Raw genomic sequence first — 26,705 nt, 5'->3', positions numbered from 1 at the left:
ATATACAAAATTGTGATTTCTTCTTATATCTGATCTAATAAATATGTGCATAAATACAAATATGCACAAATTAACTACTAATATGGTATTATGTCATTGAGTCAACAAACATTTGTTAAAGGCCTACAATGTGCCCACCACTCTGCTGAGTGCTGGGGCTACAAAAAGACTATAGTCTAATGGAGGAGCTTGAGTAGAAACCCTCCCTTATAAAGAAAAATACATTAATTTCAGCAAAAGACATACATATTTTGGCCATATGTAGGGTTATATTTCATTCTGCACAAACCTGGGTGATGGATAGTGTGAATATTATTAACCCAATTTAACAGATGAAGAAATTAAAGTTCTAATAAATTCAGTGACAATCACACAGCTAGTCAGCAGCACAGCTGGGACTCCATAACTAATTTCTCCCTCAACATTGTTTTCTTTCTACTTTATCTGAATACCTCATAATAGTCATTCTTGTTGAAAAGCAAGAGATATATAACAGGAAAAAGATGTGGACTGATATCATTGAGCAAAAAAAAATGATGACAGATGGACAGCCTGTGGGTGCCCACATCATGTCAAGAGACCAAAAGGAAGACAACAGTCATAATGCCATAAGCTAAGAATGGATTGTGATCTGAATGTTATGAGAATGATCTGTATCATTGGATGGAATAATTTCATTGTTAGATCACTGATCCACTGACGTATTCGTATAAATGTAAATCCTTATTTTGGGGTTAGAAAATTCTTATTTAGAAGTTCAAAATTAATAATGGCTCATCCATATCTGATCAGAAAACTAATGGGTCTGTAATATTAGCCAGCAGTATGATATTACAAGCAAAACCCAAAACCTAGTATCTAATAAGGAAGACAAGAGTTCAACTGTACTATCTTCTAGTTAGAACATATCTTTCATGTTGAACTGTTCAGTGCAGAATATCACAGTTTATAGAGCACACCACTAAGTGGCAAAGTTTTCCAGAGGAAGGTGATCAAGTTTTTGAATGCCGTGAGACTAAGTTGAAAGAATTTAGGATATTTAAGCTGAAAAAATGAAAATTGTGGGAGACGTGAAAGCTGTTCTCAAGTATTTTTGAAGAGCTATCAAATGAAGAAAAGGCTGATACTTTTTTAGGAGCAGTGGGTAGAAATTGCAGAGGAAAATATAGGTTTTTCTGTTAGGAAAAACTGGAATGAGCAACCTCAGGAAGTACTGAGTTCCTCTCTGACAGTTTTTCAAGCAAAGGATTTATAACTAATTTCTGGGGTTTTGTAGAAGAGATATTTGTTCAGGTGTACATTGGACTAGATGGTCTATGGGGTCTCTTCTGAAATTCTATGATTCTATAAATGCTGGGAAAAATTGGATTGAGCTAGATTATAGAAGGCTCTAAGTGTCACAGTTGGAAATTTGTATTTATTAGGGACTGGGAAGCCATTATATATATAATATATATATATATATATATATATTTTTTTTTTTTTATTTGAAGTAACATAATGAGAGCACTACAATAGGAAAATTGCTCTGCAATAGAGTGGAGAAAGAATGAATTAGGGAAGAGATATGCTGAAGGCAGGAAGACCAGAGTGAATACCTTTTATGTTAATCTAACCTAGAAGAGATCAATTTGTAAATGAGGATGGGTTTTAGTTATAATGAACATTAGGAAATGCAGGAAGGAGATATATTTTTAATTCCAAATTAATTCCAACTGACAATTAATATGGAACAAAACCCTTTATAGATTTGAATAATCATGAAAAACAAATTCTCATATTCGCTATGTCCAATAATAATAGATCAAGAGAAGAAATTATTTTTACTTGTACTCTGAATCCATAAGTTCTATATGGGGGCAGTATGTTTTATCATTTGGCTTTTGGATCTCTAATTTGTCATCATATTAATTAATTGCTAAATCTTTCAAAGTAGATTACCTTTACAATACTGCTGTTATGTTATAGATTGTTCTACTTCTGCTCATTTCACTTTATGTCAATTCATATAATTCTTCCCAGGTTTTTCTGAAACCCTGCCCTTAAACATTTTTGATATCACAATAATATTCCATTACATTGATATAACTACTACTTGTTCAGCCATTTCCTAAATGATGGGCTTTAGTTTCCAATTCTTTGCCACCACAAAAACGTTTCCTAAGAGATATTGTGGGGATAGAATCATTGGGATTTGACAACTGATTGATTGTATAGAGTTTACTATAGGGCTGTTCACATACACAAACAAATACTTACGTGATGACCATAAATTAACTGTTAAAGGAAGGGAGAGCTGGAAAGGCAGAGAAAAACTCTCATGACTTTTGGCTGTGGTTTTTCTGTAGGTCTGCATTTGTGTTCGTGGCCCCCAGATCTTGTTTTAGGTCTCTGGGGAAGATTTATCTTTGGGCTTGTGCTCTGATCTACTTGGGGCCTTAGGAACATCAGTACTAAACTGCTTGGGGTCCCAGTAAAATCATCACAGTCAGTGTTCCTGAGGGATTTGCCAAATAAAAAATAATTGTGGGGTGAGCAGTTATTTAGGAAGCAAGAGGCAGGACATAAATTATTTCTAGAAGTTTGCCAGTAAAGAGAAGCAAGGGGATGTTAGTTTTTGAAAGATAAAAGAGACTTTAACATGTGTTTAGTGTAGGGATGACACGAGAAAGATGGGAAGTGATTGATCAAAGGTTCAAGCACAGACAGCTAGCTACCTATAACTTTTGAGACTAAGGGGAAGGAACTTGAGGTAGAGTATTATTGAACAGTTTAGAGGAAGTAAAGAGGGGAATTAGAGAAGTTCACATCAGTGTGGTACAAGAGAAATAATATTGTATGTAGAGGCAAAGGACCTGAGTTCAAGTCCCATCTCTCTTGATTTATTACAACTGTGATCTTGACTTTTCTTCTCAAACTCAGATTTCTCAACTATAAAATGAGAGATCTGGATTATATGACCTCTGACACCCCATTTTATTCTCTAAATGTATGATTATATAATGACCTCAGTCTTTTCAGTAATAATAATAAGTGAAGTCATCTGCCTAAGATTGAAATGGGAGGCAATGTAACTGGGTGCTAAAAGGGAGAAGGGAAAGTCTAGATCATCTGTTGGGAATGTGATAGTAAGAGATGTACCAAGATGTAAAATGGAGTATAGAGGATGTTCACAGAAGACTAGTACCTCTGGTGTGAGGGCATGGTGAGCCCTTTTCAGGGATGCTTTCCTCCTTTGGTGCCCACCTGCCAACCAGCTCTCACCTGTGGCTCTGAGAAGCTATAGCATGGGCAGTGGCCACATCTTGATGTACCCTCTGGGCAGATGGGCTGAACCAGGTTGAGGGTAACTGATAAGCCTGAAACCTATTGGTGAGAGTGTGTCTGTGCCAGACATGCAAAAGCTTCCCCCAGCAGAAGGGGTGGATGAGAACAATTTGTTCCCATGGTCCTGAAGACAATAGGGAGATGGGTTGATGAAGGAGGTTTCAAGTTAAGTGTTTGGAGAAAGGTGGGAGAATTTCTAGGCAGTGGGTAAATGACCAGAATTTGGAGAGGTTACATATAACCAGATAGTTTGAACTTTGAAGCAGAAGAGGTCGTTGAATTAGAGTGACAGTCACACATTTTTCAGGGTCATCAGCATCAGTCATAGCACCTGCAAGGAAGAGTTGTTTTCCATCCTTTTTCCCTTCAGGGCTAGAAGCAGAGTTGTTCTTGGGTAGAAAAGGGAGGATGAAAATGCTACTGAAGAAGGATTTACTATATAGACTGAGTAGTGTTAGTAGGGAACATTGAGCACATTGACTCTATCTCTGTCCTTTTTGATCATCTGATTTAAAAACTTCTTACCTATGGCAGGCGGCCTTTGTCAGTTTTAACTTATCTTTTTACCACATTATCTGTTTTTAAAACCATTATCTTTAGTCACCTTCATATCTACTCTAACAATCATTTAATCTAAGCAATTGCTACTGTAAGGGTAAATTTAAGGGTTGAGACTGAATATAAATTTATTTGGTCACCAGGGATTAATTCAAATCCCAAATAAAATACTCATCAGTTTGGAAATGTTATGGTGGTTAAATTAACATAGAGTGAAGGAATTAAGAAGAGAGAGGGAAAGGGGTTTAGGATTTCTCTGGCCTAGCCTGTGCCAGTGGGAGTTCAAAGACCTCTGCCATGAGGCCTCCTCAGAATATTAGGGGCTTCCTTAGAAGATAATGTTTTTGGAAGGTAAAGGAAAAAGGAATCAGCTTAAACTCCGAGAGAGCTTAGAGAAGACACCTCACATGACCTACGATATTAAGCTTCTCCCAGTTACTGTATCAAGGATGCTCACCTCCAAACCTAGGCAATAGCTGCAGCCACCCCAAGATGCCAAGATGCCAGCACACTGCCACCAGCCACCTCTCCACGGAAAGAGCCCTGAGAGAGGAAGTGATGTGAAATATATAGACCATTTTTACATTGCTTCCTGAGTCTCACATGGACCAATGGTAGCTTAAGCTTGATTTAGGACAGCCCAGGGGGGTCTGTCAGTTGTTTCTTATTTGTCATGTGCTAGCACATATCTGTTATAGGGCTGTTATATCCTTCTCAACACTTAATCCTTAAGTAGGAGTGTAGACATTTCTGTTTTGTTAGACTAAGCAGGGTGGAGTAAATCTAAAATTCACACTACTTTGTGCTTGGGCAGCTAGGCCCTGCATGGATAGAGATCTGGGTATGGTCAGGAACACTTGATTTCAAATCCAACTTTAGATACTAGTTGTGTGACCCTGGGCAAGTCACTTAATTGTGTTTGCCTCAGTTTCTTCATCTGTGAAATGAGCTGGAAGGAAATGACAAACCACACCAGTATGTTTCCCAAGAAAATTACAACTGAGATCATGAAGAGTTGGATACAACAGAGTAACAACTATGTGCTAGGCATTCCCCTGAATGTGGTTTATAGATTCCTGCCTTTCTTTCCAACTGTTCCCCATTCAAATCCTTATCTATCCTGGAAATCTCAATTCAGGCCTTTCTTCCTTAATGTTGAAACTTTTATTAAGCACCTCTATCTGGAAGTCAATTTCCTTTACCTGAATTTATAGGTAAATAAATGCCTCTCTGTGTAACTGATTAGGGTACATACATGTACTGCTTTGTAATGTTATTCATCTCCCCAGATATTTTGAAAGTACCTTGAGTGTATGGACAATGCCATATATAGGTTAAGTAAGACATATTGAGTGTATGGATGCTGTGTGTGTGTGTGTGTGTGTGTGTGTGTGTGTGTGTGTGTGTTTGGGTGCTTTATGGATCTTTTTTATGCATTTCAAATTTCTCATTTGTAACACTTGAATAAGACTTTTAAGGAATTACCTCAGGGGGTTGTTGAGGCTCAAATGAGATAATGTATGTAAGAAGCTTTGCAAACCTTATAGCATGGGATAAATGCCAACTCTTTCACACATTCTTCAGGGCCATCAGCATCAGATGTATTACCTGCAGGGAGGAGTTGTTTTCCATTCTCTTCCTTTCAGGACTAGGAGCAGAATTGTTCTTGGGTAGAAAACGAAGGATGAAAATGCTACTGAAGGTGAATTTATTCTGTAGATACATTCATTAAACTTTTTTTTCTTCCAAAATGAAAATTTGTTCTTCTAGGTGAGGAAAGAACAAAACACATTGAAAAGACAGTTCATGTAGCAGCCTACTGTGAATGGTATGAAGGACTGTGTGGTGACCCACTGACATTTTTCATTCGATGAGCTGCCAAGAGATTAGAAATAGCCTTGGCATGCTTATGACAAAACAAGGACTCTTGGCTGTTGGCATTGCTGTACCTGACTGCTGCTTTTGATTAAAATGAGTTTTTCACAGTATGTCTTGTATCATTCTGTTGGATGAAGATGAAGTCTTTAAAAAAAAATTCAAAAGCAGAGTCATGTTTTCTTTTGATTTGTTATTATTGCCTTCTGTACATTTTCTAAGTGTTTTCTGAATGTTTGTTTTTCAGGTGGTAGAGATAAACGTGGAGGTCCTATTTTAACCTTTCCAGCTCGCAGCAATCATGATAGAATACGACAGGAGGATCTGAGAAGACTAATTTCATACCTAGCCTGTATTCCTAGGTAAGTTGTCTCTTGTAATTTGTAAAAAGCAAAAATTCTGGTCATTGACTTAATCTGACTCTGATGTTACTTTCAATGGTGCCACTATTTTCCCAGTCACCCAGGAGTGTGAACTAGGAATCATCTTTTGTTAGATTTTAAATGGTTGAGGTCTTAAACTGTAGTGATTAAAATAGTGGAAGATATAAATTGTGATAGGTATAAGAGAGGGTGAGTAAATTTGACCGCAGAAATATGTTTCACTACAGTGTCTTGGTTTTAAATCAAATATAAGGTGGTCGCCAGGGAAATATTCCCAATTATTCAATATGTCCAAGTCAACTGGGTTTTATAGAGAATTTAATTAATAATACAATGAGTAATCAAAGAGAGAGAGAGAGAGAGAAAAAAAGGAAATAAGTATGAAGGGCCTTAAGCCAACATGGCTTAGACCTGAGTCTTAAGAGAGAGAGATCAGTCAGTCTTTTAACACTCACCACAAGGTCTGTCTAAGCAAGGATTCCAGTGACACCAGGCCAGATCCATCTCAGCTGACTTCACCAGAGAGAGTTCCAAAGGGCCTCTCTCCAGAGCCTCCAAAGGGACAGAGTCCCCTCAGAGGAGCTCCAGTGAGATCTCCTTAGAGATTGTCCTCTAAGAGCTTCCCTTCTCCAGCGCCTCTCTCAAGAGATTCTTCCCAAGCAATCCTCATCAGAGATCCTCCAAAAGGATTTTTTTCTCAAGAGATTCTGCTTCTTCTTATATAGGGGTTTTTCTCCTATGTCACCTCCCTAAGTCCTTACATCTACCAATCACTGCAGATGCTTTCCAAAGGACTGCCCATCTGAATTCTTGCTAAGTCGACAAATCTCCTCAGTAAGTCTGAACCAGAAAAAAATGCTGCTGTGTCGACTAATCTCCTCAGTAAGTCTGAACCAGTAAAAACACAGCTGAGTCAACTAATCTCATTAAGAGAAGACTTGCCCGACCCTTTTAGGTACCTAGCATCTCATTGTATCAGTTCTAAAAAACAGGCATGGCTCAAAGAACTCCTTGCCTTATTATATGGGTCCAAGTACTTTCTTTGTTTAGCAAGGAGTTTTCTCCCCTAAAGCAGTCTTAAGTACGGCTAGAGTAGAGGTCCCTCCCATAGCAAGGAGTTTTCTCATCAAAATGGGGAATGTTCCCAGTCCAATGGGGAAATTTTTAACATTCACAAGTCTGGGAAATTTCAAGGTTTACACTTTCATGTTTTGTTGTCACTTCCCATATCAAATGGATCTCTGTGTCTTAACATTTAGATTTTCAAATCTCTTTAAGCACTCATCTTTTTTATTCCCAAAACTATAACCCCTATAAAGGCTGAGATGGTGACGCAGCAAAGCACTGTGGAGTGCTTAGGGTGTGTTGGAGCACAAAAGACAACATGGCCATCAAATGCAGCTGAGGAAGTCTCCAGGTGTAACAATTTTTCGTGCCACTGGACCCAGGCTTCCAATGCTGAGAGAGTGGGACTGTCTCTGTGCAACGACTTTTCCACTTAAATCTCTTTCACGCACAAGTATCTTTGGGCACACTCATCTATCCTAACCCCGTCCACCCTCTTCAAGATCTGGGGTGATGGGGGAGTGGCGACTCAACAGGTGGAGGTGACCACTGGCAGTTGTAGTCATGATCCTGCATGTAGGCGGCCCAAGGACCAGTGGTTGCTCGGCCCTATAGGGCAGCAGGGATGTTCGGCAGCATCCTGGGCGACTGAGCAGCCCTCTCTAGGATAGAACTGCTCACCCTTATCAAGGGAAGGGACTAGAAAAGGTGTCCCAAACATTGCCTGCCCTACAAACACCCAGTCAGCACACCGCGGCTGGCGGGTCATCCCTTTAAGTAGTCAAAATCGAGAAAAGAAAATACAAAGAAAGAAACTCCTACTAGGAGCATGGAACATCAGGACATTACTTGATAGAGAGAATACCCCAAGACCTGAGAGAAGAACAGCTCTAATCGATAAAAAACTGGCTCGATATAACATCGACATCGCAACATTAAGTGAAGCATGCTTACCAGAAGAGGGATCACTCAGCAAACCCACCACTGGATACACTTTCTTCTGGAAAAGTAGAGCCTCAAATGAAGACAAAATCCACGGTGTTGGCCTGGCTATCAAGACCAGTTTGCTCAAACAGCTGCCAGACTTGCCTGTGGGCATCAGCGAGAGGCTCATGAAGATCTGTTTGCCTCTCAGCAAAGACCGGTATGCCACAATCATCAGCGCATATGCCCCAACACTGACCAGCACAGAGGAGACCATCGAGCAGTTCTACTCTGACCTGAGTGCCATCCAGCACTCAGTGCCCACAAATGGCAAGCTGATACTACTGGGAGACTTCAACGTCCGCGTTGGCCAGGACCATGAAAGATGGAAAGGAGTGCTTGGCAAACATGGCATGGGCAAAATGAACAACAACAGCCTACTGCTACTCAGCAAATGCTCAGAGTTCGAACTCACCATCACGAACACTGTGTTCAGAATGGCAAACAAATATAAAACAACGTGGATGCACCCACGATCAAAACAGTGGCATCTCATTGACTATATCATTGTATGCTGGCTAGACATCCAGGATGTAAAGATCACCAGAGCCATGAGAGGAGCTGAATGCTGGACAGACCACTGATTGGTTAGAGCGACTCTTCAAATGCACATTGCGCCTTGACATCCAAATCGCGGACCAGACAGTTCACGCATTTTACAATGTGAGTCCTCTTAGAGATGCATCTTATTTGCAAACATTCCAGTCCTGCCTGGATGACAAGCTATCTGCCAAGGGACCACTCACTGGAAGCTCAACCAAGAAATGGAACCAGTTCAGAGACGCAGTGAAGGAAACATCAAAGGCAGTCTTAGGCCCCAAACAACGCAACCACCAGGACTGATTCGACGAGAACAACACTGCTATTGAAGACCTATTGAGCAAAAAGAACAAAGCCTTTATGGAGTGGCAAAATAACCCAAACTCTGCTCCTAAAAAGGACAGATTCAAGTTTCTCCAAGCACGGCACAGTGTGAGATCAGGAAGATGCAAGACCGAAGGTGGGAAAAAAAGGCAGAAGAAATCCAGTGCTTTGCTGATATGAAAAACTACAAACAATTTTTCAGTGCCCTCAAGACTGTCTATGGGCCATTAAAACCCACCACCACTCCCTTGCTATCCTCTGACGGTGACACTCTCATAAAAGATAAAAAAGGCATCAGCAACAGGTGGAATGAGCACTTCAGTCAGCTTCTCAACTGACCCTCTTCAGTCGACCAAAGCGCCCTTAACCAGATCCCCCAAAACCACACCATTAAACAACTTGACATCCCTCTTTCAATAGAGGAAGTCCAAAAAGCCATTAAACAAATGAGCGCACGCAAGGCACCTGGTAAAGACGGGATCCCAACCGAGGTATACAAGGCCTTAAATGGAAAGGAGCTCTAGGCATTCCACATAGTGCTGATCAGCATATGGGAAGAGGAAGACATGCCCCCAGAACTCAGAGATGCCTCCATCATAGCCCTATACAAGAACAAAGGTGCACGAGCAGCCTGTGACAACTACAGAGGCATCTCACTACTCTCCACTGCTGGAAAGATCCTCGCCCGTGTTATACTCAACAGACTCCTGTCATCTGTTTCAGAGCAGAACCTGCCTGAATCACAATGTAGCTTCCGACCAGATTGCAGGACCATCGACATGGTCTTCACGGTGAGGCAAATGCAGGAAAAATGCCTTGAGCAGAACCTGAGTCTCTACATTGTCTTCAAAGATCTGACAAAGGCGTTTGACACAGTGAACAGGGATGCATTGTGGGTGATCCTTAGCAAGCTTGGTTTCCCAGCAAAATTCGTCAAACTGATCCAGCTCTTTCATGTCGACATGACAGGGGAAGTCCTATCTGGTGGAGAGACTTCCGATCGCTTCTGTAAGACTCTATGGCTTACAAGACTCATCCACAGGGTCGGCCAGTCCTGTGACATCCTGTTTGGGGTAACGAAAAATGAAGAGTAACAAAAGAAGAGATGGACACTATATGAAAAGAGAGAAATAGTGCCAATTTTATTTGCTTCACACAGAACTTTTATAGGCAAAGACTACTTAGACAAAACCCACAGGAATTTATGATTCTTCATTCCAGAAACCCTAACCTTGGTCAAGGGATAGTCAGGTGTTCAAAGGTTAGCCTACATTCTTCCTTTAATGCAAATACAAACAAAGGGAAGAGGGACAGATGAGGGGATAGGCGCCCACCTAATCGCAATTTGCCCTTCATAAATGTTATCCCGCAGTCTTCTTGTTTACTGTTCCATCCTTGGTCCCAAGATGGGCGAAGGTCAATCCTCATCTTTGTCTGAAGCAAAGACAAGCAAGTCCACAACTTTATCTTAAGCAAATACAAATAAAGAAAAGAGGAGGTATTCCTCGACTACAATTCCCCCTACTTGTTTTGCAAAGGACTTCTGTGGAGAGCCAAGATTCGGCCAATTTTGCCCAAGCTAGACAAAAGGAGTTGGAACAGACAGGGAAGAAGGACCGCTAAGATAACTATGAACAATATGAAGGTTAATATGGTTATACTCATTTGAGCCAAAGGGGATAGCCAACTTTGGCCTGACTTAATCCAATTGTATAATGAATCAGCGATATGTTTGGGGCGAAGGTCCTCAGCTAAAAAGTTATCCATCTCATCAATGATATGGTTCAATTGTTGGATGTCCTCTGAGATGTTACTCTTTAACCAAAGACCTTGTAGATCATTTCTAATTTTTTCGAATGCATCAGATGTGTTAGCTTTAACAGGAAGAAGGCAAAAGGCTGAATAGCGATAATCACACCTTAATTTACCCTTGATAGCTAAAATTTCTACTTGATTGGTAAATAACAATACATCTTTAGATATTTGTTGTAAAGCATAAAAAACCCTTGTATTAATATCCTGCTGTAAGTGCAAAACCTGGGTTACATTCTGTGCTAGCCCATGTAAGTATTCTGCTTCATGTTCCAGGGTCTGTACATTAGCTACATTTTGTGCTAGAGAAACACTACTGACAGTTGTAGCTGTTATGGCAGCTATAAGGGCTACAATTCCTAAAACTAAGCAAGAAATACATCTTCTTTTCTTAGGGCTGATTAATTGAGACAATTATTCCATTGCTCTATCTGCCGGTGAGTGATACCACCCCGCTGAGTGTTTACCTTGAATTTCTAATGTAACACTTCTAGTTACTGGATTTTGGACTTTTCCATTATAAGTAACATTAACATAATGAGACATATTTACTTTATCCAATGCTGGGGCTATCTTTCCATAATCAGTCAAAATCTGTGTGAAATTAGCAAAATGTAACCAATTAGCTCTGGGGGCATCACCCACAAAGGTGAGCTGTATCCTATAAAACAATCATGAAATTTGTAAGAATCCAATTTCTTTCCAATACACCTTGTGTTGTTATGCCAATACATCCAAATCATATTTTTCCAATGAATACATGATGCCCTTTTAAATCTACATGACAGCAAGGGCAGAAACATATTAACAGTGTCTCTTTGTTCATATCCCATCACATATGGAAAAGTAGGTCTTTCTTGTCCCCAAATACTATCACAAGATTCCCCCAGCCAACCTAGATATTGCAGTTGGCCATAATCTTCATATTTTTCCCTTTTATCTACACGATAAGGTCCTATCCAGAAAGAGTCTGACAGGTCAGGATGACCATAATAATGCACCTGCAGAGATCTGAGGGGCAGGCATGCAGGATAGTCTCCTGCGAGGCACACTGGGGGTGCCTCAACTAGTCCAGTCCAATTGAAAGGCACAAACAAATTGTTGGCCTGATTGTTGTCCTTAGCTTGTCTCTCAAAATGGTAAATGCCAGGAATATCAGTTAGTTTTTGTATATAAGATGACTTCTGGTAAAGTGTATCCCATGCTGACATGCTCTACCCAAGGTGGTTGTTCCCCAAAGACCATCTCTTTACTCCAGTAGCTGCACTTAAATTCTTGAATAGAAGCAGAAGAGTCAGTATCTTATGGAGACGTTGTCAAGTCCCTTGTGAGGCTTCCTGTGTCCTCTCCTTGTCCTTCTCTTTATGGTCAATTTCTCGAACTCAGCGGGGAGGGAGCCATACTCTGTCTTTACCTGTGGAGACACAAACAGAACCTCGGCCTTGCAGGACCACTGGGTGGTCCTTGCCTCTTGCCAAGTTTGATTATCATCTTTCCACATGCCAAGTTTTTGTTCTGGGGCAGGGAGCACAGGAGTGGTTCCTGAATTTCATTTATAAGAAAATGCAGAGAAAAATTTTTCATCTCTGGATATATTATTGGAAGTAAAGATCAAATTATTTATAGTATATATAGCTATTGCCAATCATCAATGTGGGATGCTGTCTCCCCCTTTTTGTTTTAAAAGAAATGTTTTTTAAGATCTGATTACTGTGCTCCACAATAGTTTGTCCTTGTGGATTGTGTGGGATACCTGTGAGGTGAATAGCCCAAGTGTGGCAAAAAAGAAAAAATTGTTTGGAAGTATAAGCAGGTCCATTATCTGTTTTAAATGTTCTGGGGGGACCAGTCATTTAACACAATTAGGACACTTTTTAACAATACTTTTGGCTTGATCTTTAGTGAGTTGGAACATTTGGCATAAAGCATTACTATTTTGGTGAAATCTATGATGTGATTCCTCAGCTAATTGTATATCAGTTAGATAACATTGAGCAATCAAAGCTTGATCTATGATATCATTTCCTTTAAAAATAGGTCCAGGCAGAGTGGTATGACTGTGTACATGCATGACATACTGGATGTATCCTTTGTCATATGACAGTTTGTAATTTACATTTGTACATTGCTTTGAGTAGATCTGATAACAGCTTTTTCTATACCCTGCAAAAACTGAAAAACATATTTAGAGTCCATTATAGGGTTGAAAGGCTCCTGAAATAACCAAAAAGCTAGTAAAACAGCTGTTAATTCATTTTGTTGGGTAGAAGAATAAGGAGTGGTAAAAATGACAGGAGAACTACCTTCCTTGTATACTCCTGTCTTGTAATTAGCATTTGCATCAACACAAACATTAGGTCCTGATACCGGACAATCTCTTAGAATATTAGGAAAAACAATAGGATGTTGTGACAAAAAAGAAAATAAGCCTTGTGGAGTGTAGGTGGTAATAGCAATGGGGTACACTAATAGTAAAGACTAAATATTTCTGTAGTATATCTTTAGCAATGGGTACCTGGACTTCATGAGGATACTCTCCTAAACCTGAGACCACATGTTTTATGCCTTTCCATATTAATTGAGCCATAAGACAGTCATAACTCTGTAAAGCCTTTCCCATTTTTCTTTTTAGATGTAACCATTCAATGACTCTTTGTTTCTCAGTTAAGGCACCTGTTGGTAACATTAAAGTTGCAAAAATAGTCACTTCCACGGCTAATTGAGGCTGATAATGGTTATCTTCTACTATCTCTAAAGCAAGAGAGGCCTCAGGTGTCAAAGTTCCAGGGGAATTCAAGTCAGAGCTCCCTTCCAGTATTTTGAATAAAGGTTGTAATTCAGTTGTAGTAAGAAATGAATATTGCCTGACACAATTGATATCACCTAACAATTTCTGATAATCATTAAAAGCAGTCCTTTCTTAATTGTACTTTTGAGGCATAACAGATGTTGCCTATAACTGAGCCCCTAGATAGAGTGCGGGACTTGTTTTGTGAATCTTTTCTTGAGTAATAGCTAAATGGTATTTTTGCAAGGTAATTTCCAATTGACTATAGCACTTGCTTATTTGAGATTCATCTTTAGCCTTGATAAGAATATCATCCATATAATGGACGATGTACAGAGCAGGAAAGTGTAGTCTTACAGAATGAAGGGCTGAAGCTACATCTTGTTGGCTGAATAATCTTATCATTCTGGACATGGAATGTTTGCACTAAAATTCACAGCTTCAAACAAGCTACTTGTTCAGACCAGGCCTGGCAAAGTTTGTTTGTTTGAGTGTCTTAAAACCTCTGAATCTACAATTAAAATACACTTATCTTAAGTTCTATCACACAGAGGTTGTTAACTCTTTGAGATCCCTATTTCAGTTCATAAGTATTAGTGTGGAACTTCTTTCTCCTTCCTGTGTGCAAGGAAGGGGTTAATAGCTTCTGAGCAATTTATCGTAAGGCTCCTTGGCTCAATTTAGATTTATTACTTAACAGCCTTGTCCCATCCTTCTTTAACAAGTGAGCTTACTATAATATTGAATTTATCAAACCTCTTTCATAATAATTTACTCTCAGTGGATTTTAGTTTAAACTCCACAACTCCCAAATAACTTTGATTAAGTCCTTTAGCAATGTTTCAGTGTGTAACCAAACTGAAGTACAAAGCATTTACATGCACTCCTCAAAACCTGTCTAAAGTAGAATAAAACCTACAGTTTAGTTTTCGTTTAGCCTAAAATATTGCTATATTCCTGATTAAATTCCATCAAAATTATTACAGTTATATCTAATTCATACTAGAATTTAAGAATATCAGTTAGTATCTCTATTCATTACTCTTATTGCAGAGGAACACTTCATAAAACGAATCCAGACACCTCCAAATTCAATTATAAACTTATATAGATAGGTTATAAGATATAAAGTTATTTCCTTTCACATAAAGATTCTTATCTGACAATCAAACAAACCTTATCACAAACATAGTTATGTGAGGTCAGAGATCCTTAGGTTTGTCCTCAGAGGCTGGTTACTTTCACAGTTACTTAATCACATCCCTAGTTAGCTATATGTTACCTGGCATTCCAGCCGGACCTCTTTGATATTCCTGAAGTTCCTTTTGTTACCTGACCTTCCTAATTCTTATCCTTCAGCTAATTAGAGTCTTTTTTTTTTTCCAGCCTGCCAAAACTGTTTGACCTCCTGAGGGGGAGGGGGCTGGGTCTGTTTCCTAAAAAAAACTTAGGAAGGGATAAATCCCCTTTATCTACTTCAATTAATTATTTTCTCTTATTGGGACTACTTCATTATTTCTTCTGGCTTTCCCTCTTTACCATTATTGTAAGTAGAGGAAAGGCACTATATGGAATTGTATTCAATCTTCATGACAAGCCCTCTTGATTTCAGGGCTGGTTAAATTTGTCTTGTTAAGGACATGCAGTTTGTATATCATATACCCTTAACCTATTTAGGTGGAAAACTTAATTCTCTTCATAATACAAATGCATACATATTCTGTATTCACTCAGCATCACTAATTTCCAGCATTTGGTATCTGAATACATACATGTTCATCTCTAGATTACCAATTCCTTCCTATGCATTTTTCACATTTAAAAACAATTCATATAACCTTGATCAAAAACATCATTTAGAAATTCTCTCTTGCAAAATACCAAATTCTTAATACTAGTATTATAAAATTCCATGAACAGATTACTTAAACTTCTTGTGTGTCATATGATTTCTTGTTACTATTCCTGACAGCACATGCATTAAAATAAATCTGATTTGAAAAAATCCCAAATTTAATTTCTAGAATAAGTTCTTCTCAACAACATGATGACTTTTACATATATAAAGTAGCCAGTGCAATTTTTTGTCCTTATAGAATAAAATATTCCCTCTCTGTGTCAGTCTGGCTATCAGCCACATTTAGACAATTCTCAAATTCACTGAAACCATGATGCATAGCAATATTTAATAAAACAAACTTCTAACCAGGAGTTTTGTTGTGCTCAATAAAATCTGATTAATATTTCACATTTAACTGACAAATAGTTGCACGAAATTAAATTTAGATCATATCAAAATCATTAACAATACTCCCAAATTGCATACATCAAACCATAGGATTAATCTTAAGTGAAAAATAGCCTCTAATTGTGGAGTAAAAATCTCCCTTTTTCTGCTCTGAATTTTTCTCTTTTTCGCTCCTTTGGGGGCCCATCCAAAGGAAGAAAGAGGAAAAAATCATTGAACAGGTATTTGCTTTTGTCCTCTGCTGAGGATTTTTGACAGACAAGTTCAATCTTGCAACTATCCCATTTTACATTCTTTCTTTTTGTGAGTGTCCAATTTAAGAATACATAGAGATGAGACTTTGACAAAGACAACAAAAAACAGAAACACACAACATTGTGACAAGCATGCTTTGAGAAAAAAAAATCAGTGTTTTAGGATCCATTCTAAAGAAAAAATATAATTTCCCTCTCACCCTTAGAGTATCTCGTATGCTCACCACCAAGGGGATCTCCATAGCATTGAAACTGCATGACCAGCACACAGCGTCGGGGGTTCTCCAAAGAAAACCGAAGGAAGGGTTCCAAGAAAAGAAAAGAAAGGGGGGAAGGGGGTCCCTAATAGGGGACAGTTTAAACTAAAAAGCGAAAGAGAGAGAAAAAGTTGGGGAACAGAGGAGGCCCACAAATACTGCACTCTCTCTGTTCGATTCTTCTGCCCATCTGAGCTGCAGTCTTGGGGCAAAAGCTGTTAACTCTTCGTCATCCTATGACCAGCAAAGGAATCGGGGTTACGAATGAAAGTCCCTGTCTGGGCAGCCATTTGTAAGACTCTATGGCTTACAAGACTCATCCACAGGGTCGGCCAGTCCTGTGACATCCTGTTTGGGGTAACGAAAAATGAAGAGTAACAAAAGAAGAGATGGACACTATATGAAAAGAGAGAAATAGTGCCAATTTTATTTGCTTCACACAGAACTTTTATAGGCAAAGACTACTTAGACAAAACCCACAGGAATTTATGATTCTTCATTCCAGAAACCCTAACCTTGGTCAAGGGATAGTCAGGTGTTCAAAGGTTAGCCTACATTCTTCCTTTAATGCAAATACAAACAAAGGGAAGAGGGACAGATGAGGGGATAGGCGCCCACCTAATCGCAATTTGCCCTTCATAAATGTTATCCCGCAGTCTTCTTGTTTACTGTTCCATCCTTGGTCCCAAGATGGGCGAAGGTCAATCCTCATCTTTGTCTGAAGCAAAGACAAGCAAGTCCACAACTTTATCTTAAGCAAATACAAATAAAGAAAAGAGGAGGTATTCCTCGACTACAGCTTCAACATCTCCAATGGCGTGAAACAAGGCTGCGTCCTCATTCAGGTGCTATTCAACCTATACTTCACCCAAGTATTACGACATGCTGTGATGGATCTAGACCTGGGCATCTACATCAAATACCGACTGGATGGCTCACTATTTAACCTTCGCCGCCTGACCGCAAAAACAAAGAGAACAGAGAGACTCATCCTGGAAGCTCTCTTAGCAGATGACTGTGCTCTCATGGCCCACCAAGAAAATCATCTCCAAACCATTGTGAACAGGTTCTCTACCGCAACAAAACTGTTTGGCCTGACTATCAGCCTCAGCAAAACAGAGGTGCTGTTCCAACCTGCACCAGGGAGGCCAACAAACCAGCCGTGCATTACAATCGATGGCACGCAGCTTTCTAACATCAACACTTTCAAATACCTGGGCAGCACCATCGCCAACGACGGGTCCCTAGACCATGAGATCAATGCCAGGATCCAAAAGGCCAGCCAGGCACTTGGGCGGCTGCGCTCCAAAGTCCTCCAACACAGAGGTGTAAGCACTGCGATGAAGCTCAAAGTGTACAACGCAGTGGTCCTCAGCTCGCTCCTGTACAGTTGTGAGACATGGACACTGTACCGGAAGCACATGAAATAGCTGAAGCAATTCCACCAACGCTCTCTCCGGTCAATCATGAGGATCCAATGGCAGGACCGAATCACCAACCAGGAAGTCTTTGACAGAGCCAACTCCACCAGCATCGAAGTCATGGTCCTCAAAACCCAGCTACGATGGTCTGGACATGTCATCCGCATGGACCCACAGCGAATACCAAGACAGGTATTCTATGGTGAACTGTTAGCTGGACTCAGGAAATAAGGCTGACCAAAGAAAAAATACAAGGATCAGCTAAAGTCCAACATGAAGTGGGCTGGCATTACACCAAAGCAACTAGAACTTGCTGCCTCTGTCAGAAGCAGCTGGCGAACCCACATTCACCATGCTGCCACCACCTTTGATGATGAGCAACATCGACGTCTTGCCACTGCGCGTGAACGCCGACACCGGGCCACAACCGCACTTCCCGTAACAACTGGAGTCCTATGCCCCATGTGCCACAAACTCTGCGCCTCGGTCTTTGGACTCCAAAGCCACATGAGGGTACATCAATAGATGATAATGCACAAAGACAATAGTCATTCTGGGTCACCGAGAGACTACCACTATAACCCCAATTCAGGCTCTCATTGACCATTGCCCTGAACTATTGCAATCACTTATTAACTGGTTTCCCTATCTTCAGCTGCTGTCTCTTCCAGAGTTATCCTATGTATTACAACCACATTAGTCTTCTAATGAATTCTCTAGTCACATTATTCTTCTCTTCAAAAAACTTCATTGACTCTCCACTGATTCTCAAATATATTTTTAACTATATTCTTTGGAAATTCACTCAATTTCCCTCAATTGTAGTTTTTCCTCATCTATAAAGTGAGAATTTTATTACTGGTTTTACGTACCTACATTAGAGTGTGATGAAGAAAAGTGCTTTATAAACCTTAAACCTCTATAGAAAAGTAAGCTGCTTGTTGTCATTAACCTGGTTCTCAAAAGCTTCATCACCTAGTTTTAACTTTCTTTTGTCTTATCTCCTCACTCTTCACTGCTTTACATTGAAGGCAGATTTGCTTATGTACCCAAACATAAGTAGATTTTCCTGCTTCTGCATCTTTGATCATGCCATCCTTATAACTTAACTATCCTCTTCCATACTCCTACCCTTGGTTCTCAACTCTACCTGTTAAAATTTTCTCTTTCCTTTATTATCAGCTTCACATGAAACTTCCCTGGTCCTAATCAGCTGAAAATAATCTCTTCCTGCCCTCCTTTACCCACCTACTTCATGCTGTCAAAGAACTTTTTCATAAATCTTTTTACAGATTTACCCTGTAGTACTTGGATTTGTGGTAATTTGTGTATATTTTCTCTTTACATTTGATTACAAATTCCTTGAGAGTATAGTCTGTATTTTTATCTTCTATATGTTTTTCCTTGTGTCTAGACAAAAAAGGGGGGGGGCTTTAGATAACAGGAACCTTATTAATGTTTTTAAATAAGTGATTGGTCTCCAGCAACCCTTTAATATCCAAGTTCATGACAGTTTCCTTAGATTTTCTAGTTTATTTTTCTGACACATTTATTATTGCTTCATTGATATATGTTAGAATAGAGGGAAGTGGAGTATCTTGGTGACAATGACAAACAAGGCATTGATTTAAACAATTTCCAGGCAGTCCATTGGGAGGGAAAAATCTTAGTTACATATTGGCCATCAATTAATATTCCTTTTATTTGCATACTAGTGCAATAATGACAAAAAAAATTAAGTTACTGTCCTTAACACAAACACATAGAGGGTGTAATATATGACATACTGGATAGAAGTCTAGCTTTGGAGTTGGGAATACCTATGTTCAACTCTTGTCTTCAATAAATTATCAATTTGTTACCATGGACAACAACAAAGTCTTAAGACTTTAATTAATGTTTTAGAACACTTTGCAACCTGAATTGGTAGAAGTTTTCACCCTGATTAATTCATATATCTAGACCAATTAAAAGACAGGAGAGGTATGGAATGATCATGTGAGGGTTTTTTTGAGGATAGAAGAAACACAGGAATATCTGTAAACAATAGGGAAAGAGCTAGTAGGCAAGGAGTAACTGAAAATTAGTGGGTAAGTAAAGATGATTCAGGGTGCAATCTACTAGAGAAATTAGAATGGAAAGAGGTATCTGTATGATTTGCCTTGGGAAAAGGCCTCCTCTTCATGTGAGAAAAGGATAAAGAAAGACATAGTAGTTAAAGTCATCTAAGTGATGTGAGCTGAGGAGGAGAGGAGAAGAAGGCAGTCATCTGACCCTATTATAAATATATTCAGTTAAACCAAAATATCATATATATAGAATCCACCATCTTGGGTGTATCCATTCCTAGGCAATAGGAAAAGCATGTATAGTATGAAATACCATTTAACCATCAATTACTCCTCAACATTATCGATGGCTTGTTTTGTAACAGTTGTGCCTGTGGCTTGGTGTGCATAGAAACTGTTATTTTGAGGGGGAAAAAATAGCCTTTCTTCTCCATTAGTCATCCAACAGTCATGGTGAGAGGTATCAGAGGAGCCTGGCTTTATAAAATATACTATCTTTATGAAGGATCTGTTTATTTATACTCTTGCTGTATGTTGTTTAAGTTAATTTACGTGATATCTAACAACTCAGAGGGGAAAAAAATTGAGCTAATTCCCAGAGAATTCCTTCATTTCCTAGCCTCTTCAGTTCATATCACTTAGGTGCCTTCTACCACAATCTCCTTATTTACCCATCTCGCATGAAGAGGTGGTCCTTTTTACCCCCAAGACAAAATCCTCTACATGTATATCCCTTTCCATTCCAATTTCTGCAGCAAATTGTATTCATTGATCTTCAGTTATTCCTTGTCTTTTGGTTGCTTCCCTACTGCCTACACATACTCTCATGTTTATTCTATCCCCAAAAAAACCCTTATCACATACCTCTCTTCCTTTTGTAGCTAAACTCTTTGAGAAGGTCAACTATAATGGGAGCCTTCACTTTCTTTCCTCTCAATTGCTTCCAAACTCTAATTTTGAGCCTGACTTCATAATTTAACTGGAATTGCTCTCTCAAAAGTTGCCACTGATCTCTTAATTGCCAGATCTAATGATTTTTTTCTCAATCCTCATCTTTTTTGACATCTTTGTCAACTTTGACTTTGTCAATCACCCTGTTCTCCTTGACACTCTCTAGTTTTTTTTGACACTTTTCTCTTGATTGTCCTATTGATCTGATCTGATCAGTCTTTCTCTATGCCTTTTGCTAGATCTTCATTCTGTTTGTATCTACTAACCATGAATTTCCTCTCTTTCACTTGGTGATCTCATCAACTCTTATGGATTCAGTTTCCATACCTGTGAATTTGAGGAAAATTTTCAAGAGATATGTCAAGGTCTCTTAAGATCATGAAAGATAACAAGTAATGGAACATATTTTATTCATCTGGTTCTGGTCTACTACCATAGGAAGGTATTTCTTCAAGCTTGGAAGAGATATATTTAGGACAAAACAACCAATGACAAGTGTACCTTTGTAAAACCTGACCACTGGTGCCAGCTTCATCGATCAAATACTGAAATTTTCTGTCTCAACTTACTTTGCCAGTTTTTAGGTATTTATCAGTGATGCCTATCTCATTTACCTGCAGGGTCAGTGTAGCAGACTTCTTTTGGAAATGTTCATCACTTTCTCTTTTCCCTTTAACATCTCTGCTTCAAACACTCCTACAGAACTGCACAATTTGGGGGTTGAAGGGGATACCTTATAAACAGTCTAGTCAATCCCTCTGCCCACTGCAGAAACAACCCTCTACAACATCCCTGGCAGGTACTATGAAATCTTTACTTTGTCATTCCTACCCTGCTGGTCTAGTTCTCCTTTCTGGAACAAAGCACCAGTCCCTCTTCTGCATGCCAGCTTTCACCTGTTACAGTGGAAATAGGGTAGGATTAGGAGAGAGAAAATTTTGTTTTGAATTTTGGTCATATGACTTCCATCCTAAATGAACTTGAGGAAATCACTTCTCTGGGCCCCAATTTCCTTTTCTACAAAATGAGGGAGTTGTTCTCTTCCAGTTCTAAGACTCTTTTTACCTCTTTCATATTCTCTTGTCTAGTTTAAATACCTTTAGACCTTTTATCTACTCTTCGTGATATATGATTTCTAGATTGCTCATCCTGGTCATCCCTCTGAATACAGTCCAATTTCTTAAAGCCTCATGAAAATGAGAGACACAGAGCTGCCACAGTTCTCTTAAGTTCAATTTTAATAGACTAGACAAGTCTTTTTCTTTGTCAGGGAAGTTGTTATTCAATTTTCTATCTGTAGTTCTGGTTCTGGTACTTTTCTGCTTTTTCTTTTTGCCTTGCCTGAACTGTTCAGTGTAGTCTGCCATATGTTTTCTGGGACATTTTGTCTTTTTCAGGACTAATTCAGAGGTGGCTTCATAAGTAATCTACTGTGACATAGCACATCTTCCCTTAATTAAGGTCAAAGTTATTGTGGATTGAAGACTTGAGTGCAGTTTCATCCTTCAGTTTTTAGAGAGGAAGCCACTTTTCTCATCTCTATGCCCAGTAAGGTAGAGCTTCTGTTCCTTTAGAAAACTATATTGGAAAAACAAAAGGAGAAAAATTATGTTGAATGAGAACATCAGTATTAAATTGGGAATTCATTTATCTTAGAGGAAGAACTATGTGGCCAACTGCCTTTAAAAACAACTGGCAAATAGATATGTGTCATATAGCACATGTCTTGAACTAAGGACCATTATATGAATGCCTGGCATGTAACTACTCTCTTGCTAAGGACTGTGCATGTTGATTAGGTGCCTATAAATACAAACCAGCCTTTTAGATAGCTGTAATTCATTACTCTTTAAATAGTACCTCATTTCTACTTGGAAAAAATAAATGGATTAGGAGGCAGATGCACTGTTAGCACTGCTAAACTACTGTTTTTGAAGTAACTGGGTAGTAACTCTTTGACTGGTGGAGAGGATGAACAGTTAAACCTTCTTTAGAGGGTACCACTTGGCAAGTTCAGGATGATTCTCCAATCTGTTGTTTTCTAAATTTTCTGCTATATGTCCTGGAATTATTCGGAATTCCTGCTAATCCTTTTTTAAGTGGGAAAGCTTACAAGTGTTATGTAGTTATGTTAAGAGGAAGATTTTCTATAACCATATATTTTGATCTAATGAAGATTAATTTTTTTGCTTGTTTTTTATTGGTGCAGACTTTTTTTATTCTATGAGTTCTGTGGAAAATGGTAGAGAAATATGGCAGAAAATACATTTAGGGAAATATACCATATAGAACAATAAATTCCAAATAGATAAATGACATATATAAATTATCATACTATTATATACGAAAGGTATATATACTATAGTAGATGAGAGTGGGAGGTTATAGCTTCTGCAAAGGAAGATCAAGGACAGATTTATAAGAGACAATTTAGAGTGAATGAAGAAAGACAAAATAGACAACTTAGTCATGAAAAGATTTTAAAATTTCTGAATAAAGAGAATTAATTAAGTGATTTGATGATAACAGAATATTGTAAGACTATCAGTTCCTTGGTCTTAGGCACCATAGCTTTCAAAGTACCTTCAAAATACTTTTTTAGTTTGTCATCATTACAGTGTAGTTCACTAACCAACTTCCATGTATTGACATGTATAGTATTGCATCTAGTACTGGTGAAGCTATTTTTAAAAATAAGTAGGACTTTGCCTTTATTCTTTTATTTTTTTTAATATTCAATTTAGAACATTATTCCTTGGTTACAAGAATTATATTCTTTTCTGTCCTCCCTTTCCCCCACCCTTCCTGTAGCTGATGTGCAATTCCACTAGGTATTACATATGTCCTTAATCAGAACCTATTTCCATGTAGTTGGTGTTTGCACTAGGATGTTCATTTAGAGTCTGTATCCCCAATCATATCACCCTCAACCCATGTAATCAGGCAGTTATTTTTCTTCGGTGTTTCTACTCCCACAGTTTTTCCTCTTAATGTGGATAGTGTTCCTTCTCGTAGATCCCTCCATGTTGTTCAGGATCACTGCATTGCCATTAATGGAGAAGTCCATTACATTCAATTGTACCACAATGTATCAGTCTCTGTGTATAATGTTCTTCTGGTTCTGCTCCCTCTCACTCTGCATCAATTCCTGGAAGTCATTCCAGTTCTCTTGGAATTTCTCAATTTTATTATTCCTTTGTGCACAATAGTATTCCATCACCAACAGATACCACAATTTGTTCAGCCATTCCCCAATTGAAGGGCATCCCCTTGTTTTCCAATTTTTTCCACCACAAAAAGCCCAGCTATGAATATGCTTATACGTCTTTTTCCTTATTATGACTTTGGGGTATGAACCCAGCAGTGCTATGGCTGTATCAAAGGAAAAACGGTATTTTAGCGCCCCTTGGACATAGTTCCAAATTGCCCTCCAGAATGGTTGGATCAGTTCACAACTCCACCAGAAATGCATTAATGTCCCAACTTTGCCACATCCCTTCCAGCATTCATATCTTTCCATTGCTGTCATGTTAGCCAATCTGCTAGGTGTGAGTGATACCTCAGAGTTGTTTTGCTTTGCATCTCTCTGATTATAAGAGATTTAGAACTCTTTTTCATGTGATTATTAATAGTTTTGATTTCTTTAACTGAAAATTGCCTATTCATGTCCCTTGCCCATTTATCAATTAATGAATGACTTGATTTTTTTGTACAATTGATTTAGCTCTTTATAAATTTGAGTAATTAGACCTTTGTCAGAGGTTTTTGTTATGAAGCTTGTTTCCCAATTTGTTGTTTCCCTTCTAATTTTGGTTACATTGGTTTTGTTTGTACAAAACCTTTTTAATTTGATGTAATCAAAATTATTGATCTCACACTTTGTGATTTTTTTCTAACTCTTGCTTGGTTTTAAAATGTTTCCTTTCCTAAAGATTTGACATCTATACTCTTCTGTGTTCACCTAATTTACTTATAGTTTCCTTTTTTATATTCAGGTCATTCACCCATTCTGAGTTTATCTTGGTGTAGGGTGTGAGATGTTGATCAAAACCTATATTGTCCCATACTGTCTTCCAATTTTCTCAGCAGTTTTTTATCAAATAGTGAATTTTAGTCCCAAAAGCTGGGATCTTTTGGGATTATCATAGACTGTTTTGCTGAGGTCCTTTACCCCAAGTCTATTACACCGATCCTCCTTTTTGTCTCTTAGCCAGCACCATGTTGTTTTGATGATCACTGATGTATAGTATAGTTTGAGATCTGAGACTGCAAGGCCATGTAAAAATTAAATTATCTCTACTAATAAAAATTTTATATTTTAAGATATTAATGATCATTAGAAATCAAGGAGTAAAGGAGCTACAAGATAAAGATCACGTACCCATGGCTGATCATCCAGTTCAAATATCCACATTACCACCACCAAGCTTGGGACAGGAAGTAAAAAGAGGTGGGAGCTTCCACATCCCCTCCTAATATCTCCTATCTACAGGAAGTACATAATGACAGGAAGTCAGTGGGCTTCTGGGAAATTTAGTTCTTTTTTTAGGATAAAAGATTTTCAATTATACATTCCCCCCTGAGACCTGCAGAAGAATAGTCTCTCCAGTGAGTCTTGTAAACATATCAACTTTGAAATTACAATAAATTGAGGATAAGAGGAAAAGAGAACAAAACCAATAATTGCTAGGTGCATTGACAAAAAGCCAGTTAGAAGGCAGTCCCCCTTGGCCTAAGAGTATACATACAAAACAAATGCATTCAAACCCACACCGTTCAAATCACCACATCCCAAAGTTCACTCTGGATCTTCTGGTGCAGCGTGTGGTCTGTGGAGGCATCTTCATGGTGCCTTCTCCAAAGAGTTCATTTTCTGGATTTGGAGAGGTAGCATATTTCATAACCTAAAATTACTCTGAAACATTATTTAAATTTTGCAATTTAAAATAATTATACATTCCCTCCTGAAGAGGGTGTTGAAAAATACAGGGATTACTTAGGGATGCATGGCTGAGTTATATGGTATATGAATCAGTTGGCAAGGTAAATCAAAAATATTTTTAAAATTCCAAATAAAAAAGATAATTTCTGGATGAAATATATACTATCAAAGTCTTATGTGTAAAAATTCTAAATAAAAGAAAAATAAACCTATAACAAGTCCTTGAATCAGGTTCCAAGTAAAATGATTTAAGCAATTATGCATATACCCAATCAGTAGCCAGGACTATAGAAAGTTTGCCACACCACGAAAGACAGAAAAGGGACTAGATTATAGGAGCCTGGTAGGAGCCAAATTTGAGATAACTTGGCAGAATGTGACAAGGAAGACCTGCCTTTAACACATGCTAAAAGCAAACAAGTTCAAGTCCTCTTGTTGTGGCTCAAAATTTTCATCAATTCCATCAGGATTGGTTGGTCTCTTTGACCTTATGCTCGATTGGCACTATGCAGTTTTGCTTTGTGATTCGTTGGCACTGTTCAGTGGCTCTTTTTGTATTCTCTTGTCCTGGAATGAGACAGAATCATTAAGCAACGTCCCATAGTTATTTTTAATAAGTGTCAGGTTTCTATAGTCTAAAACTTTTGGGTATGCATTCAATATTATAGCAAATATATTTTAAACATATATTACTACAAATTCAAAAAAAGTTACAGAAAAATCTCAATACTGTTGACATGTGCTTCAAATACAAAAAGGAGAAGAAAAATAAAACTGAAATGGTATATTGCATATGCAAGCAAAAACAATAATATAAAAGTTTTAAAATTCAAAAATATGTAGCTTACAATCATTGACACACTGTCAGTTAAGGAAATGTCAAGTACAAGGGTTTCTCACCCAATAA

General features: G+C 38.5%; 1 protein-coding gene and 1 long non-coding RNA gene across 10 annotated transcripts in view; one reads left to right on the top strand and one right to left on the bottom strand.

Moving 5' to 3' along the window:
• Positions 1-26,705, top strand: part of TRIO (trio Rho guanine nucleotide exchange factor) — a 539,234-nt gene that overhangs the window by 211,197 nt on the left and 301,332 nt on the right. For all 9 annotated transcript variants that reach the window (XM_056824283.1, XM_056824286.1, XM_056824285.1 and 6 more), the window contains one exon: positions 6,008-6,122. In XM_056824283.1, coding sequence (XP_056680261.1) covers positions 6,008-6,122 — 115 coding nt within the window. The remainder of the gene's footprint in view (positions 1-6,007; positions 6,123-26,705) is intronic.
• On the bottom strand, positions 10,174-17,222 carry LOC130458472 (uncharacterized). The gene is made up of 2 exons (XR_008917795.1): positions 16,359-17,222; positions 10,174-12,282 (listed from the first exon to the last, which is right to left on the bottom strand). It is a non-coding gene; the product is annotated as an uncharacterized LOC130458472 (long non-coding RNA).

Source organism: Monodelphis domestica, chromosome 3 (assembly GCF_027887165.1).
Source record: "Monodelphis domestica isolate mMonDom1 chromosome 3, mMonDom1.pri, whole genome shotgun sequence".
Classification (NCBI taxonomy): Eukaryota; Metazoa; Chordata; class Mammalia; order Didelphimorphia; family Didelphidae; genus Monodelphis; species Monodelphis domestica.
Note: the sequence above shows the minus strand (reverse complement) of the source record. Positions and strands in the feature narration are given on the sequence as shown.